The sequence below is a fragment of the Neolamprologus multifasciatus genome, chromosome 2 (assembly GCF_963576455.1).
Source record: "Neolamprologus multifasciatus chromosome 2, fNeoMul1.2, whole genome shotgun sequence".
NCBI lineage: Eukaryota > Metazoa > Chordata > Actinopteri > Cichliformes > Cichlidae > Neolamprologus > Neolamprologus multifasciatus.
Genome location: NC_140440.1, coordinates 6259142 through 6278342, shown reverse-complemented (window position 1 = coordinate 6278342; position 19201 = coordinate 6259142). Strand labels below are relative to the sequence as shown.

The following is a 19201-nucleotide window of genomic DNA, read 5'->3' as shown; positions in this document are numbered from 1 at the left end:
TGAAGCGCACACGCCTGCTCCTGCGTATCTGAACATGTCATGTGTAAATCAGATGAAGCAGCGACGTGCGTGCACAATGCGGCCGTCTCCCTGGCACGAGTAGAGGCGGGTAGGAGAAACTGAGCGGCGTTATGATGCGGCCACCTGTCGGGTTCAGCCTCGCGATGCCTTCGGGGACGCTCAGTTTTGTTGTTCGCCCATCAATCAAGCTGGAGTCAGACATTCCCGTTTCTTGGTTGGGATTGTGGAGGCTGGATTAAAGGAGCAGACCAGAGTTTTTACAGACCGCTGTGCGTTTTTTCATTGGCAGCAGAACGACTCGTTCAGCTCATTAAACCACATCCTCACCAGCCAATGCATGCGAACATTGCATGACAGTGAAGCAGTATCTGATTCTCAGTCTGATGAACGTCATTCCCAGTGATCAATTCGTTATTTTTTCCATAAAATACATGCTATATACATCCCAATACCCAATTAAATGTCTTCAAATTTCAATTACAGCTCAACCAAACTCCAAAAACCCAGAAAAAAATCTAATTATGACATCGAAGAAGAGAAAAGCAGGAAATATGGATATAATGCATAAATGCCTTCAACCTCTAGCCTTTTTATATACTTTGCTGTTGTTTTTCAGGTAACTCTGGGGACTTTTTTCAACTCTTCAGCTCATCTGATTATGTAAAACACTTGAAGCTGATGTAAGAAAAGCTGGTGTGGCTGTTCTGTGAGCTCCTTCAGGCCTCCTCCAGCGTGTTTCTGAGGTGGAGAACATCCTCTAATGGACTCTGAGATAACAACAGGCTCTATTCACAGCACACCTCCACATAAAAGCAACGTGCCGCTCTTGTCAGCCGTATCTGTAAATGGGATCGCAGATTAGCATTGCAAAAGGAGGCGGCGGCCAGAGCGTCCATTGTGAGCGTGGCCCTGCCGTCGGAGGAGGCGGCACCCCCAACAAAGACGAGGGCGAGAGGAAGGAGGCGGCGATAAACTGGTGTTAAACAGAAAACTCCAACACGCTTGCCTCTTTCACAAACCAACACAGTGACATTTACTTATCGGGCTAAACAGCCTTCGAGCTGACCTTTCTGCTGCTTTGAATGACATCTGGATATTCTGACGGAATAATCGGCGACAGTGGAAGCACTGATCTGAGAGTCAGATATCGAGTCTTCGGACGTTTGACTGCTGACGGCTGACAAAGAGGCTGAAGGGCGCGCTGAGGAGGAGCAGAGCAGGGAGTCGTACGGGGAAAATGTTTACCTTGCTGTCAGGACGTGGAAAAGTGTTTACAGTGACTCCTCCATGGTGAGGATCACCCCTCGAGTCTCAAGATCTGAAACCTTAAATCGCAGGTATTAACCAGTATAAACCAGCATAAACCAGTAGAACTGAGAAGGAAAGTTTGTTCACACTGAAATATGAGCGACGAGCCCAAACTTTGTAGATGTTATATAGACGTTTTATTTTGGGTGAAAGCACCACTCTGTTTCAGCCTCATCACATGACGATTTAGAGCTCAGTAATGGATGGATTTATTCTCCTTTTACGGATTTAATGGTGGTGAATTTGAACTGACGGTACTTTACTATCAGTATCAAACCGTTGGATAGCGATTTAAAACCTCTCTGAGAACTTCAGTGTTTAGAAAACTCCGCTTGACAACGGGGTTTGGTTTGAAAGCTTACCGGTGTACACAAAGCGTCCCGGAGCTCCTTTGCAGAACTGTTTGGACTTGTAGGACAGCGTGACCTCCACGACACCTGGGATGTGGCGAGGGGGAGTCTGGACCCGGATGGCGTGAGGGGTGATCAGCTGAGTCAAGAGAGAAACAAAAACAGGACAAAATGTTCAAGCTGCGGTCTTTAAATCAGCCTGGAATCATGAGAAAAACTTTCAAATAATCAGGACGACTTTGAAACTCACGAAACAAAAAAACTGTCATCTTCTTCTAAGCCTGAGCAGTTTCCAAATATAAAAAAATAACACAACACAAGTTTAAAAACTCAAAGAAGGCGGTAACAAGTCGTTAAAAGATCGATAAACAAGTTTATTTGTCCCTGTGGGGAAAGTTAACGGACATTCGTATACCCACACGAACACAATCACATCAGCATAAATCACACCATAAACAGAGACCTTCACCCTCCTCACATGTTAGGGATGATTAAGTGAGCCACCTGAACCTGCTCGAGTTCAAACGTTTGATGGCTCGAGGCGTAAAAGACAGTCTGGACCCGTTTTTTGTGAGTAAGGGGGACGGTAGCCTCGTGCACATGGATTAGTTTAGTGACTCCATACATGGTCTGTCAGTACTCTGTAAGCTTGACGGCGCAAGCTCGGACAGCAAGACACGACAGTAAATGTCATCACAGCAAACACAGGAAGTTAGTGGGTGGTTAGTGCGTTTACAGAGTAACATTTTATTTTTAGCAAACTTTAAAGAAATCTTAAAAGCGCTGCAAATTTGTGATTATCTCGCTGAGCTAAACAAGTCCAAGCTTTTATTTCCCACAGAGAATATTTTCTACAATAAACACAAATTCTGGAAAAATCCCACCAGCATTTTTTTTCAGAGGGAACCGCGTAATGTTAGGCTTCAGGCAAAAAGGAATCTAATGAAGGCCTTTAACTTTTCAGGGATATTCAGAGGTTTTCTCACTGACCTGCAAAGTAAATTTTCCCTTTTTTTAACCAAATCTCAGTCGAAGATGCGTCTTCAGCAGGTTTTTGCTGGGTTGGAATTTTGCAACACATGACAGGAAATCCTCCAAAAAAGCTAATTTTCTGAGCCTCACATGTTAGAGAGTTTTTTCTCAAACTACAGTAAAAATTATGGTTTTACATGCTTTTAATTTGCCCTCAGTCTGCGTCTGCAAATCCATCTCTGCATCACAAACTTCTTCTTTGGAGGTTCGGCATCACGACCTTTGATCACACCCATCAGTTCTATCATCTGTATCGTCCTCAGATTTCTCCGCCTCTTCTACACGATAAATATTGAGTTTTACAAATAGCAGCTGATGTCTGGAACGATAACCGAGGAGTGGAACGAGAGCAGCTGATTCTTCTTCCTGTTAAAACTTTCTGAGTAAGAACGCGCCGACCGCCTGACTGGGATCTGGGTCAGCATGCAGTCTGTGTTCAGAGGGATGCTGGGCTTTGGAGTCCGTCTGCTTGCCGCCACACGACGCTGATCAAAGTCAGGAGCTCCGTCGGCGTGTGGAGGTGCATCTTCCCTCCTTCCCCGCCAGGTGTTCTGCTCTTCTGGACTCACTTCAATATTTCATGGTGCACCGTATGCGCAGCTCCTCCTGCAGCTCAGCTCGCACTGAATCTGCATATTTTTGGGGACACGCAGACTTGCTGCAGACACAGACACAGGTGTTCCTATGATACGAGCGTGTGTGTGTGTGTGTGAAAGATGAAGATGGAGAACATGATGTACGGTTTGTGCAGTTGTTCTCGGAGCACAGGTTCTGCGCCAAAGTTATTTCTTTACTGCGATCAGCCTAAAAAATGTTAGAGTGCAAAACACGGGGCCTTAAACAACCCGGTAAAGCATTTAATGTGTGATATCTGAATAAGAGTCGTCTCACCTCGCTCCAGACCAGCATCGTGCCAAAGACGACCTGCAGGCCGTCGAAGAAGTTGTCCCCGATGAGGATGACGGTGGCGCCGCCAGTCGTCCAGCCTTCGCTTGGACTGATGGCTTTGATGCAGGGAGTGGCTGCTTCGGAAACATACAAACACATGACAGTAGCATGAGTGACAGTTGGGGTCGCACAGAGGTCAAGTAACAGACATCAGATCGTTTTAGAGAGCTCATTCAGCTGGTGGGCCTATCAGCAACAGCTCCACACTTCCAGTCGTTCGTCCCAGACGCCATGTTCAACCAAAGTAATCACAGCGAGGCTCTCCGAGACTCACCTCAACTGACAACCTCCAGCCAACTGGTCACCAACCAGTCTGGTTCCAGGGCTGGAGGTCTGCAGGCCTGTGTGACATAATTCATCTAAAACTTGTTAAATTTTATCTGCCAGCTTAAACACTTTGGTTCAGATGTCCATCAAATGGTGTGAGTGTGTGTTCTTCCTGGAGAAATGCCCTTTGAAACACGCTGCTTCCTGAAAATCAGGTCAGAATTCATCCTGCATCACATGCAGACCGACGTGAGAATCACACTTTCCGCGAGCAGGAAGAGAACGACGAGTCTGATGTAATATTTTTATCGTTATTTAGATGTTTCATCTGGGGAAGGTAATGAAAAAGGCAACAAATCTTTAACAACCTTAAAGCTGTGACATTTCTTACACCCACAGAGAGCTTTCAGTCAGATTCAGTGTGTTACTCCCCCTCTAATACAAAATGCAAAATGATTGGTTTTTCCAACGCCACAGAGATCAATAAGGTTCTCCACATAAACAGTGTCTCCGTAATGACTAGACTGGTGTCCGGACTCGAGCAGAGTCGAGTCAGACAGGCGGACGGACGCAAAGCAAGCCGAGGCTCCGCAGCTTTACAACCTTTTCCCGGACCGAGAGCTGTTTTATTAGTAGGACGATCTGATATTCCAGTCAGAGCATGAACGAGTCTCTCATTGTTTATTATGTGATCTCATCTATAAAGCTGCATTCAAAGACTCGATTAAACATCCCAGTTACAATTTTCTCCATTATTATCAGCGCGGTAATGACTTTCTGCCAGCAGTTACTGGCAGCGTGAGCTCACTGAGAAAGCTCTGAGTGATTTAGATAAATCTCTTATTTTACATTTTATTTATACATCTGCATGAAGGCCCGACGTGAGCAGAGACATTAAGATTCTGACGTCTTTACTGAAAACTGATAAATAAACCAACCTGTGGAAAAATTCGACATTAAACCAGCTTAAGGTGCCTCCAGATCTGACAGAGAAGCACAGAAACCTCCTTAAAGGACGAACAGGTGAGGCATCTGTAATGGCTAAAATGTTAAAAACGCTGTTGGCAGGTTTAACACCACGTAACACCACGTGTCGTATCTGACATGTACGTCATCACTGTGAGTTTTTTTTAAACCATACATCTTGCTAAATGCTTTACTATGATACGACAAACAAATTGTGACAAATAAACTACACAAAAATCTCGAATGTAGCAGAAATGAAACAAATTAAAAATCATTTAAGTAAACCCATATTTTTTTTATTTTTGTCAGAAGGCTGAATAAACACTCAGTTTACACTCAGGCTTTAAAGGGTTCATAAGATCATTATTTACAAATTCACCCAATGCTGAAAGATTTGATTTGATTTTAAGATGTTTTTAAAGAAGCTAAAGTGAAGGGACTCCAGAGACAAAGCTTTCGGTTTCCATCACTTAAATACTGATTATCAGGCTGGACTACACTGGATTTGAGTAATCCAGGTTGGAAACAAACGTGTCTTTCTTAAAACAGACCAGAGCCTCCCTAAATCAGAAGGAAATGGTTCGGCTTCATCTCCAGGCAAATCTCTGGATGTGTCAAGTTTCTAAGCAGGAAGCTGAAAGACTGAACTTATATTTAAAGACGCTGCTTTGGGAACCACACTTCAGGATGCTTGTTGCCCTTCTAAGGCTGCAGCACTAACTTCTTCCAGATGAAAAGACTCGGCCTCCCCAGCCCCTGAAGCCGCTGCAGAGGGGACTCGATTGTCACCTCCTTATTAATTTCCCCCTTTTGTCACAGCAGTAAACAAACAGTCCAGCGGGTGTGAAGGGGGGGTTGTGCTGGAAAGGGAACGACGGGGGGTTCAAATCAAATGAACAGAACACAAAGACGAGGAGCAGGCGGTGGAAAGTTTTATCAAGGAGACGGGAGGCTGAGAGCTGGTGACAAAGGCGGGAGCAGATGTTGGGGCTTTTTATCGTCTCTGGAAACATCCCAGGCTGGATGAGATGAAAGGCCTCGAGCTTCCCTCCGTGGGCTGAGATACAGGACCGGCTGGTAAACAACGATCCCCTTTTGGCCCCTGCAGGACGCCGTACAGTACACGCAGCATCCTCAGTGCAAAACACTTGTGCTCATGAATGTTTGACTGCTGATTTGATAAACTTTCCTAAATATCCCGAGGCACTTTCACAGGTGAGACACACAAGGATCCCAGCCTGCTGAAGGTGCTGACAGATTAGTGTCAAGAAGCGTTTGTTTTAGAGCTCTGGACCTGCCACACGGTTGGAGACGGGCCTGCAGGACGGCACGCTCAGAAAAAGGGCAGCTGCTGCTTCTTTGATCGAGTAGCCTTATCTCGACTGAAATGCCCCGAGTGTGATAAACACCACCCACCTGGTGCTGCAAGTAGGTTAAACCAAACGAGACAATTACATCACCGGCTTTTGGAAAAGTCTCAGACTTTTTCAAAGTCAGAGGAAACGGCAAAGGGAGGCATCTGAGGGGAGGACACGGTGGATGTCTGGTGCTGAATTGTTTCAGGACTCTGCTGTGTGTGTCTCAGAGGCGCGATGTTTGGCTAAAAGTGCTGGGAGTTCATGCAGAAGTGTATTTATTCAAACTGCTTTCTTGATGCCCTGTAAGACCCGCCTGCTTCCAAGTGGGTTAAAACAAGTAAAGGAACACCATCTCTCCTGGAAACACCTCAAACTTTAACGCAAGTCAAGGGAAACCTCAGAGCGATGTGGTTTGGGAGGTGTCAGAGGACCTTTTACTGTTTAAGGAGGAAGAGCGGCGTAAGAACGCCGGCTTGTCGACTTTTCTGTCACCGACAGTCACCTGACACTTCCAGCGCCCCGTACGGTGAGCCCCACGAGTTTGGCGTTCAAAGTGAGTTTTAACAAGTGAAGGAGTTACACCATCTCTCCTGGCAAAGCCTCACATCTTTAACAGCGTCGAGGGAAACAGCAAAGTGAGGTAGTTTGATGTATGAGAGGAAACGCACTGGCTCACTGCTCTGAAAAAAACCTCAGGCTTTCTGTTACCCAGACGAGTTGCCAAATGGGACAAGACAAAGTGCCTAAAGAGCTGTAGACAGTAACAGGAGGTTAATGTGAACCTGTTTAGGTTGACTTGTAGGACTTGCAGGTAACCCCACCCACCTGCTGCTCCAAGGCCTAAAACTTTAACCAGGACGAGGTTAAAAGAAAAACAGGTTTTTGATTTGTTCCAACTGACTCGTGTCAAAATGCTCTGACAGAATATAACAGGATGTGATTGGTGGGCTTCCTCGGTGAGCACAAATGAAATATCTTTTACTGATTCTGCCCAGAAAACCTGCTACAGCTTTGGTTAAGCCCCTCCCTCCTGGCACCCCAAGTAGGTCGAATCAAGCGAGAGACTTATGTCATCGGGTTTTATTAGAGTGGGGACAGGGCAAAGTGGCGTTAAAGTTTACAACTTCAGAGGATATGTTGCCGCTGAGCTCCAGCTCTCAGAGTCGAGTTTCAATGTGTGAAGTTTATACGCAGATGATGCATTTTATTTGGTCGCCTTGGAAGGTGGAAGAACGGAGCGTTTGTTCGCCGTGCCCCGGAGGAACACAACGTCCAGCAGGACACTGAGCCGGCAGAAAGTTTCATACAGGCCTGACGTTTCACTTAATAAACAGCAGGTTTCTCTCTGTAACAACAACCAAACGTGAAGCAGGAAGACCAGATTAACCTGTGAGCTGCTTATCCTCTCACCTTGTTCCAAAGAGCCAGAAACCTGCAGTCTGCTGGAGAAACCGATCCCAACCTCAGAGTTTATTGTACTTTTCTAACAGCTGTGGTCTGTTACTGACTAAACACAACTGCAGCTGAACCTTCTACACATCTTCTGATCGACATGACAGACAGAATGAGTCCTACAAACTTCTGACAGAAGCTTATTATTCTGTCTTTATTCCACCTCAACAAAAAAATCCAAACCAGAACTTTGTACCCTGCTCAATAATTTGATCTGTTTGAGTCACATCTTACCTTCAGATGGGTCCAGTCGTCGGGCTCGGCGGCCATGTTTGGAGTTGTTGTGGACGAACATGTTGTCTGACACGGCCAGCACGTGACCATCCACGTTGACTGTAGTGGACACCACCACCTGTTGTGGACACAGCCCTCAGGGTTATTTCGGATTTTAAATTTTTCATGGAAGATAACTGCTTCCCTGCTGGACTTTTACCTGGAACCTCCTCATGTCTCTCGGGTTTCCTGCATTTTTCAAACAGTTCTGATTGCACTTGAGGAAGAACTTCAGGAAGAATCTGAAAGATGTGTAGACAAAACAGGAAAAAAAGAGAGAAATACGATTAGTTTCATTTGAACTGCTGCTCAAAATGGACGAGAACCAGAACACAGGCACAGTTTGAGAATCAGAGGAAGCCGGGCTCAGACTCTGCAGGACGCTCATTTGCATCAGGAGGAGTTTTACCAGCGTCAGTCCAAATAAACTTATATGGTTACGTAAAATGTTAAACTGCATGCAGAAGCTAAAATCACACACATTTATTTAACAACCGCACAGATTTGCTACATCTTCCTGTGAAAGGCTGAGAGGACGGAGCCTGTCTCAGGGCTGAATGTGTTGCTGTTTCTTCGTGTCGGGTCACATATCGCCTCTTTATCTGAGCAGCAGATAAAATTACAATTCTGCAGCGGCGTCTTGATAAAGGCGGTCGACACTTCCTGCAGACTTATGGCGTCTCATTAGGGCCCGCCTTTTGATTTTCCGTCCTGCGCGCCCGATCTCTCGCTCGCCGCGCGTTGATTTACGGCGATTTTTACGGCAGCAGAGGAGTATTGATTGGAAATGGATATCAATGAGGATGGGCGGTAATAACCAGCAGCTTTGGAGGAGGACGGTGAAGGGAGGGGGAGGGGGGGTCAGAATGGATTGCCACCTTAATGCATTTCCCACTGCCTTGTAATCTGTGCACATCCATCTCTCGGACCATAAGCCCCTCCACCCCGTTCTCATGGTGCGCTTCCTTTTTAATTGCCACATTATCACAATAATAATCCGGGCAGTTAACAAGCGGCAAGGTCGCAGACAGACATGTCACATTAACCAGGGGATAACCTCGGCAGAATACCCACACCCCATCTTTTTCACCTCCTCCTCCTTATTCTGCTGCCTTAGCAAAGCATGCTGGGAGTGCATGAGGAGCTGTGGGGGTGCGGAAGTGGGGGCTCTGCGAGGTCGGCATCGATTTCCACCTTAATAAGACAGTAACAATATCTTTAAAAACACACAGCGGGCGCTCAGCCTGTTTCACTGTTCTGTGCAGTCTGACGGCGTTTTTACACTTCTAATCAAATTTGGACCAAAAACGTTGTTTAGCTGCTCGTTAATGATGGAACTAAGACATATTTGATAAAACTTTATCAGTGGATGGATGCGAGAGGTTGTTTGTACTCGCAGGACTTCCACCTTAACCCCGGATTCTCGATAATTACGTTTTTAAAGCGTAAACACTCTTAAACTCTACCCCTTCATTAAAATCTTTCATGTTTTTACAACTTAAAACAGCCGTTTCACCCAGAGGGGACTTCTTCTCCCTCATCCGGTTTATTTCAAAAGCTTTGTCCTTTTTTATTTACTTTATAATGGCCCCCATTAGAGACATAGAAACTGAACAAGCTCCAGAATCCGAGCGGAGACGAGCGCCGCGGCAGCTGCACCGTAACAGCTCGTAATGACATAAGATTCCAACATAAACTTTGATTACTGAAGCACACACTCTTTAACCACCGCTCCTTTTATTCATTTCTACCTGTGTTCACAAACCCTGTAAAAACATGTCACACATTTATGCGCAACAAGTCAGATTTTTATAAATAAATGGGCTGTGTGCTCCTTTAAACATGCTTCAAATACTTTTAAAATTGAGATGTTTCTCAAAGATATTTCAAAGCTTCGAGATTGGATTTAAAATCTGTTCACCATAGAGATATATAACATCCGTATGTTCGTCATATAAATTATTTGTATCCCTAGATTTAACAGACAAATTATATTTCTGTAAGAAAGCAAAGGTCCGTTTCCTCTTGTTGTAAACACAGTTATGCGCATGTTGCAGAAAGATGCTTCTGGACACGGCTGCTTGCTGCCTGCACGCTGTCCTAAAGCAGTGTTTGGGTACTTGATCTTCATCAGGAAGTGGCTGCACTCCTGCAGCCAATCACATTCCTCAGATGCCATCCAAGGTCTGAACAGCAAATATCATTTAGGTGTAGATAATAAATAAAGTCAGAAATAGAAACACTTTACATGGAAACAATCAAACGTAATCCTCAAAATTTTGGGGTGAACTAAGCCTTTCAAAGAGACACAGCGAAGAGGCAGAGGGAGGTGGCGAGCTGTGTGTGTGTGTGTGTGTATTGACTGAAAGCTGATCTGCTGCTCTGGAGGCTCTAATGCCCTTTATGGCAGTGAACAGAATAATATGGAGCTCCATTCAGATGATACTGAGTCCTTCAGAGAGCTGATATGGATCGATACGGATTGAATTAAAACGCAGCTGGAGACAAGACCAGGGGCACACACACACACACACACACACTACACACTCACCCAATATACACAATGGAATACACACAATCATACAGTATATACTGTGTACACACCAACAATATTCTAGTGCAGGCACATCTATTTTCAACCACACTGGCACTTAAAGCACACACACATTTTTTTTTAAATATCTGCACATGTCGACATACTGCACCCACTATTTTTGTGTAGAATCAGAACAAAGGAAAGAGTCCAAATGTAAACGTAGAACGGCCACAACATTAAAACCACTGACAGCTCGGGCATCTGGTTACAGGTCAGCACTGCTGCTGCTGATACCCCCAACCACCACCCTCGCTGTTCTCCACCAGTGAATCAACCCGCCCCACATCATAAAAGCTGCTGAGGAACCTCCCAGACCCTGACTGGATCCGCACAGGTGAACCGGCACGATCCCAGCCAGGTGTTTGAATTCTGGGAGCGGTTCTGCAGACAGGTGTGCCTAATTGACCCTCACCAGGGTGGAGGCGCTGAAAGCTCTGTGGCTCTGAAAAGTACAGTGGCCCACCGGTGGTTTAACCCACCAGGTTATATCATCAGTGCAACTGAGCTGTCAGCACTGCCCAACAGTACGGTGTGGAAGGGTGGCTGTGCATACTATTTAATGTGTAAATCTGACCGGCAAGTGAAAGTAAAACGGAAAGAAACAGGGCATGAATCAGAGCTAATGAACCTCTTATGACACAGCTGCAGCGTATTGGCCTCTGAAACAGAGCCATGATCTCTTGGTGGCCTCTGGTTCTGCAGGTCATATCCAAGTTACACCAAAAGCAGCTCGCACGTGGACATCACAGGCTTCTAGTTGTAGTCCTCTACCAGTTTGACCAGCAGCCTCCCCGAGCTGTCGAGAGGGGGCTGCCCTTAAACGGCCCTAAAGAAGCCCCACAGGGCAGGTCCTGCAGTCGGAGCACACACAGACATAATAAAACTGACCTCGAGTTCCTACAGTGGAAAACAGCCCGCTGTTACCTGCTTCCTGATTGGCAGTTAACCAGGCTGATACTCGCAGTACTCGAGTATTATAACCTGACATGGAGGAAGCAGTTTTCACCTGGATCGCTTCCTTTTTTTTCCCACTGAAACCAGATTAAAGTCTGAGGATTAGGTCGACAGCACTGCAAGTGAGAGGTTGAGGAGACAGTGAAGGAGCGCCGCTCTCCTCCCTGAAAACGTATTAAAACACAATAAATAATGAAGCGAAGCGTGCAGGCGGAGCTCCGTCATTAGCCCGCCCGACTCCTTCTTCTACTCCTTCTTCTCGGGCTCTTAAAAAGGAGGTAAAGATAATGAGAGAGACGGAGTCTGCTGGTGTAAGCTGTCACCTCATTACACCGACCGACAATCAATTATAGCAGGACGGAGAGCGGAGCTTAATGCAGCTCTGAAATCAGCGCTGCCCTTCAGGAGAGCAGAGCCTGGCAGGCGGCGTGGAGGGAATACACAACAGCAGTTGTGTTCAACATGATATTAAAGTCAAAAAAGATTTCCCCTCCTAGGAACTAAAGCTAAATCACAAACCTGGTTCTCCCCTGTGGGAATATTAAACACTATCCACCACACCGTTCCCATTATTCCCGTCACACGGAGCGGCAGCACCCGGGAAACACACGGCTTTAAAGTGGACGTCAGGTTACATCACTGTGGATTCAGGTGGACGGGTAACAAAAATATATATAAAGGTTTCTGTGTCCTTCCCACCTGCTGCTTGAACCTTCTGTTTGAGAGGGGCAGCGAATCAGAAGAAGCTATTAAAAGGGCAGTTTTTTTCTCACTTTGTGGTCTTTAAAACCATGTCGTGTCCTTTGGGCTCCTTTTTTGTCTCTTTGAAGCCAATTTACGTCTTTAAAGTCGGCCTGTGTGTGTCATTGTGGTCGTTTTGTTTGTCTTAAGTAATTTTGTGTCCTTTAAATTTTCTTTTTGATCCCGTTTTCTCTCTTTGTGGTTGTTTCGTGTCCTTTGGGATTTTGCCTCATTTTGTTTCTCTCTACAGTTATTTCAAGTCTATTTGAAGGCTTTCATTGACCTTGTGTCTTTCCGTAAAGTCATTTTTTGTGTCTTTTTGAAGTCGTTTTATATCTCTCTGCATTATTTCTTGTAGTTTTGTGTTTTTCCATCTCCATTTCTGGTTATTATTCAATTCTGTTTCATTGCTTTGCTTCTAATTGCTCTTGTTTTCATCTCTTTGGATCCATTTTACAGTTCAGTGCTGTTGTTTTGTGCGTCGTTGTCGTCTTTGTAGTAATTTTTCTCTTTTTAAAGCCATTTTGTGGTTCGCCGCGGTTGTTTGATGACCTTCTGTATCTCGGTTTATATATATATATATTCTGTTTTTGGTCACTTATTCATTAGTCTCTGGTTATTTCTAGTCATTTTCAGTCATCCCTGGGTGACCTCTGACCTCTAGGCCCTCCATGTTTATGTGGTAGCTGTAGAAAGTCCTGAAACTATCCTGTGAGTGGTCGATCGCTACTGAGGCCTTTAATTCTGAATGGAAGAAGGAAAGTGACCGCGGCTGGTGTAATTGTTCCAGTGGAGCGCCTTTAAAGCTAAATTAGCTCACATCGGGGGGGGCGTCGGTCTGACTTCAGCATTTTCACCGGCTACTCTAGATGATGTCAACCCCGACCACACCCAGTGCACTATGGGAAGCAATTATGTCAGGCTCAGATTACAAGGCCCTGATGAACACACACACAGTTCAAATGAACACACACACAGTCTGAGGGCTGAGCAAGGATGCTCTCTCTCTCTCTCACACACACACACACACACACACACCCCTCCCTGGAGTGTCTCACTTATTACGTTAGGCAAGAAAGAAAAAGAAGCAGAAAAAAAAAATCAATATTTCAGCAGGAGTATTTTTAAAAGCTGCCGTGCTGCTGATCCTGCAGCCGCCGCCACCACTCGCCCTCACAGTTTGATGCTCTCTGTGAGAAGCCACCACGCCACCCGCCGCTGCAGGTTTACCACCTGACCGCCCGGCGAGTCTGGGCCAGCACGCCGCCGCCTTCACCACCAGCTCCAGCTCATCTTACGGGTGACAAAACTGAAACGAAACACAAAGCCAAGCGTGGCGAGCCGGGGCCGCCGGCGAGCTAACAGCAATCCGTCCTGGTTAACCCGCTAACCGCCTCGCCGTCACATCTCATTTGTTTGCAGCTAACGAACAAACCGTGGAGGATCTGCAGCTGAGAAACAAAAGCGAGAAAATAAAAATAACAGAAGGAGAAGCTGGGAGGCAGCTTGAGCTACAAAAACATCAGAAGGAGAGGAAGAAGAAGGGCCGCCTCATTAGAAGGTCGAGTAAAGTCTAATATTGACTCTGCCGTGTTGTTGAAACGCCCTCTTCAAATAATTACTGAGGAATTCAGATGATGCTCCTCTGCAGCTAATTAGGATATGAAACAAGAGCAGCTTCATGCCCATTACCATTACATGATGATTCACTGGCCTCAGCACCAGCCTCAGTGTGTGTGTGTGTGTGTGTGTGTCTTTGCTTTTGTCTGGCCTTATTACAGCACATGAGCGAGCAGTGTGTGTGTGTGTGTGTGTGTGTGTGTGTGTGTGTGTGTGTGTGTGTGTGTGGATGAGGGCCCTCCTTGGCTCTGCTACACGCCATCAATAATTCACAAGCCAAGATGGCAATTACAGGACCATGTACAATCAAACTAAATATTTGATGAGGCACTAAAACAGTCCCTGGAACAGATCTGCCTCTGTCTCACACACACGCATGCACACATACACGCACACACACACACACACACAGTCTCTCTACTGTCTATTGTCACAACACATTAGGTCCTCGGTCCCTTAGTCCCCAGACTTTGTCTTGACGCGCAAAAGCAGTTTATTCTGCTAAAAGAGCCTCGCGCAATTCATTTGTTCCGTCTGAAATATTGAGTGCCGCCATTATGCATTCTGGGAGGAGGCGGCAGTGGCGGCAGCGGCGGCAGCGGAACGTCATCCGCCCGCCCCCTCTTTTTTTTTTGCTCCAAATGAAGCAACAGTAAGAGAGGAGCGCGTCACGTTAAATATGTGAACGTAATCAATCTGAATCGATCACAATAATAAAAAAAGAAAGCGATGCTCCCATCCCTGCCTCTTCTTCCCCCTCTGTGACCGGAGGGAAGTTTTTCTTCATTTAAAAATAATGTGGCACAAAATCCATTGCTCCAAAAGGCTGGAAACATGATGACTCCATTGCAAGGATCAAAAGCCAAAATCTAAAAACACATGAAGGAGTTCATCTGCAGGGAGGAAGATTTTTCAGACGCTAATTGCTCTAAACTTCTCTGACTCTGATATGGTTGTTACAACAGACCGGTAACGATATCTAAATATGAAACATGTCCACACTTTAGTTAACACTGTCCCAACAATATCTTACACAACACTATACCAGAAAACAGAATTTCACTTTATTTGAGATTTTATAACTTTTTTGTAACCAAAAACGCTAGTCTGTAATGATGCTAACGTTTAGCTAAACCAAGCACTGCAGGAACTTTACCCAAAAAACTTTCACCTTATCCAAACTTTGAGGTAACACTACCCTGACATCTTCCAAATGTTATGCTAACAGTAAACTAAAATGTAATATTAACCTTACTCTAACCTTATCCTCACTATGTAGTAGTTTTACCCAAAGCTTACTCTAAAATGATGCTAACATTAGCCTAAATGAAACGCCGTAACACATTTACCCAAGCGCTTTCCTCACATTATAACAAACGTTATACGCTAACATTAGAGTAAAATTATTCTATCCTTACCCCCAACCTTATACTAACTTTATAATAACCAAAAACCAATTCTAATATCTTGCTAACTTATTTAAAACATTATATTAACCCTACCTTAATATTATCCTAACCTTGCCCGATTAATGATACTGCAGTAACGTTATCCTAACCTTACCAAAACCTTATCCTAACAGGATACTGACCTTATAGGCTCACCAGACTAACTTTAGTCTAACCTTATCCAAACTTTGAAACAACTTAAGCCAAACCTTTTTCTAACATTGTTGAAAACAAATATTACAATAAACTTAAAATTAACCTTGTCATCCCATTAAGCTTGCTAAACTAACCTTATTGTAACATTATATTAACTCCTTCATAACCTTGTTTCATTAGTCTCACTTTACTCATCCTAATTTCATATCAAAACATTTTTCCAGCAATACGCTGACAGTAACGTAAGCCAAACACTGCAATAACCCTTACCATAACATTATCCTGCCCTTAATCTGATTAAACTAGCTTTATCCTAAAGTTACATGAATCTCACCAGAACCCTATTTTACCATCACATTGCCGTCCTACCGTCCCATCAAATCTAACCTACACTAATAAATAATAACCAACATTACATTGTGCTGACAATTAGACTCATTTATTCGTTTTTCTAATTTCCTCTATGTTAACATACAGATTATTGATGATAATGATCGCTTTTGTGAGTTTGTTTAACCATCATAATCCCGTAGTTTGAATCTAAAACTACAAAAATATATATTTAAAATGCACCATCTCTATGTAACAGCCCATCAATAAACAAGAACATGTGATTGGATCAAAGCAAGTATCTACAGTGCCCCCTAGTGTGGAGGCCTGTGGCGATAATAGAAGACACTATAATTTATTTATTTTTTTAAACTTTTGTGACAGTAAACAGCACAGAACGGATATTCGGAGGCCTGGATGTAAGAGGCTGAATAAGGAGTCTTGTTTGTATGGGAGTCATGTTGGAGCCAACGGGAACACAGCAGAGATGTTTTAACATGAAAGTGTTGTAGATTCTTCCTGTTCGTGTTCTGTTGTTTCCTGCTAGCTGGAGGTTAAATACGTGTGTGTGTGTGTGTGTGTGTGTGTGTGTGTGTGTGTGTGTGTGTGTGTGTGTGTGTACAAATGTTTTGGAGAGATGTTGTGTATGTGCTGGAAAAAAAAAACCCTGCTGAGTTCCTGGAGCACAGAGACAAACAGAACATCCCATAATTATTTCATACTGCCTGAGAGAGACAGACAGAGAGTAAACCAGTGTTTCTTTGCAGCATACACTCTGCAAAAACATCTCATATCTTGTCATATAAGAATAAGTCGTTTCACACAGCCATGTTTTCTTCACTTCAGATATGCACCATCATCCTAACCTTATTCTAAGATTACACTAACACTATGTCAAGCCACACTAACTTCTAATTAAACCTAATGTTAAAATTATTATCTGGTGTGTTTGCAGAAGCAGCACTCTCCAGCTGCTCTCAAAGTTTTCTTGCAGCATCCACAAAGATGCAATGCTGGTCTAGCAGCGAATAACTCAAAGTGTGAATCCAAACTAACTCACTGCAACACCAAAAATAAACAGAGTAAAACTACAGAACTACCTAACCAGTCGCAGCACCAGTAGACTAAAAACGGCCCTGTTTTTATGAGGATAAATTCCACTTTTTATGAATGGAGTCTTGTGAAGTCCAAAGGCTATCACCCACTTGAACTCATACTGATTCCTTTAGTTGTATAAAATCTTCTTAGGGGGCGGAGCCTAATAATTCCTGCTGCAGGAAACACAGCAGCTATGGTTCAGAACCTTATATAACTCCACTTCAAAGAAACTGAACTTTCTTTAACACCTTCAGTTTCTTGAAAGTTCCTGACTGGAAAACCAACTTCTTTTAAATATAAATTATGCTATTTTATATATACATATAGTGTATTACCATTACACTAACCAGAAATTAACCTTATTCACACCTTATATTATAACCTGTAAGATTAAATTAACCTTATGGTAATATTATCCTAGCATCAAACTAACTGTACTCCAATGTTGAACCAGTTCTTCACCCACTGATTTATTGACCTTGTGGGGATTTGGTCTTTGTCCCCATAAGAAAGCAAGAGTCCTCACATAGTGACCCAATGATCATGTCCACACAACGACAGGAACACCAGCACATACTCACTTCTCCCACACTGAACTCAGGTTACTCCCCAGCTGTATTTTGGCAGCGTTGTCATGACGATCAGCATATTTGTCTCTGCAATCGAAAAATCATCTGTGTGACGCAACACTGCAGCCAGTGTGTGTGTGTGTGTGTGTGTGTGTGTGTGTGTGTGTGTGTGTGACATCAGGACATAAATATGAGCTGGAAAAGTGAGAAATTCAGAGGAAAAACAACCACGTCCTCATAATATGCACTATACAGCGAAACGCAAGCATGAAATCTCACACACACCCATGTAAGCCTTTTTAACTCACACCCAGACACACAAACTTGGCATAAAACACACACTCAAAATTTTAAAGCAAAAACTGTAACACTCAGGTTAAATCTAGACTCATCTGATCTGTGAGTTTTCCCTGTGAGACACTAAAATATGAGTGCATCTTACATATTTCCCTGCATTGCAAACCCTCACCCGCAGCTAAACACGCAAAAATTCAATCACCGTCTAATTTTAATGTGAACGAATCGTCTATTTTTCAAATCATAAAAACATGCAAATACACCTTTTAGATGTTGTTAAAAACAACAATGAAGTAAGCATTTAAGTCCAGACATCAATCATCATCTGCACGTGTCCATTGATTTGTCCACCCCAGCACACCTACAAATCCAATCTAATCAACCTGCCTCTGCTCCTCCATGTATCCACACTGCGATATGGCCAACCCAGTGTCCCCCATCACCCAGATTCCCTCTGGGAATCCTGGGAGTTGTAGTTTACGGCATGACGAGCAGTACATTGCATGTGTACGGGTTTGTACCATATTGCTAGGCAGAGTGCACGTTGAGAGAACAGCTGCCACCAGATAAACATCCACAGACGATGCAAACAGTGAGAAATATGCCAGAACAGGCCTGGAAACAGTCTGGGAACCACCTGGAAGAAACTGGACACAACCTGGAAGTCTAGAAGCTGTTGGCTTTCTCACTGAGGTTACAGTGAGGGGTCAGCTCTGCTAAATTTTAAAAAAAGAAATACTCTGTAGATTTAAACAGAGAGCCGCATTCTGTCTTTTTAGATATGAAAATATAATTGTTGGCTCTCGAACTGAAATCCATCAAACTCCAGGCAACCTTCAAGGGTCTTGCAGGGATTTCCAGGGGCAAAATAGAGTTATACATTATTTTACTTCTGCTAAAATGACCCCCACTAAAGTAACTCAAATTACATTATATTATAGTTTCCAAGCTTAAGAAAAGACTTTCCATTGAAAAACAATTTAATCACTTGTGTAGCTTATGCTCTTATGCTACGTTAGCAATGCTATTTATCTCAGGTTTCAAGATTTATTGTTTATCAGCAAATTTACTCAAATTTTGTCAATTTTGTTTTGTTATTAAACTTTTTTGCTAAGCACTGGAGAATGTGTTGCCAGTTATTTTCTTCTTACTTTTACATTGTTTTTTACGAAATGTCTCTGTACTTTTAGCTGAATTAGCCAGAGTTTTAGCCCTTTTAACTTTTGGATTTTTAACTTTTAAATATGCATTTTATATATGAAGAAATATAAAACATGTTTCAGGCATTTACATTTTGCCATCTCAAAAAGCAATCTGTTAGGCACTTTTTTATTAGTAAAAGTTAGCATTTGTTCAAAGGTAAAAAATCCCGAAAAGTTGATTCTGTTCATCTCGAAATTGCTATACTCAGGAAGCA

At 43.7% G+C, this 19201-nt stretch overlaps 1 protein-coding gene across 4 annotated transcripts in view; it reads right to left on the bottom strand.

Annotated features, from left to right (window-relative positions):
• LOC146523885 (transcription factor COE3) overlaps window positions 1-19201 on the bottom strand; it is a 141153-nt gene that overhangs the window by 38073 nt on the left and 83879 nt on the right. For 3 of the 4 annotated variants that reach the window (XM_085170436.1, XM_085170427.1, XM_085170445.1), the window contains exons 7-10: window positions 8136-8217; window positions 7937-8054; window positions 3603-3736; window positions 1692-1818 (exon numbers count right to left, since the gene is read on the bottom strand). In XM_085170436.1, the coding sequence (XP_085026562.1) occupies window positions 1692-1818; window positions 3603-3736; window positions 7937-8054; window positions 8136-8217 (461 nt within the window). The remainder of the gene's footprint in view (window positions 1-1691; window positions 1819-3602; window positions 3737-7936; window positions 8055-8135; window positions 8218-19201) is intronic. The other variant, XM_085170431.1, reaches the window with a different exon arrangement.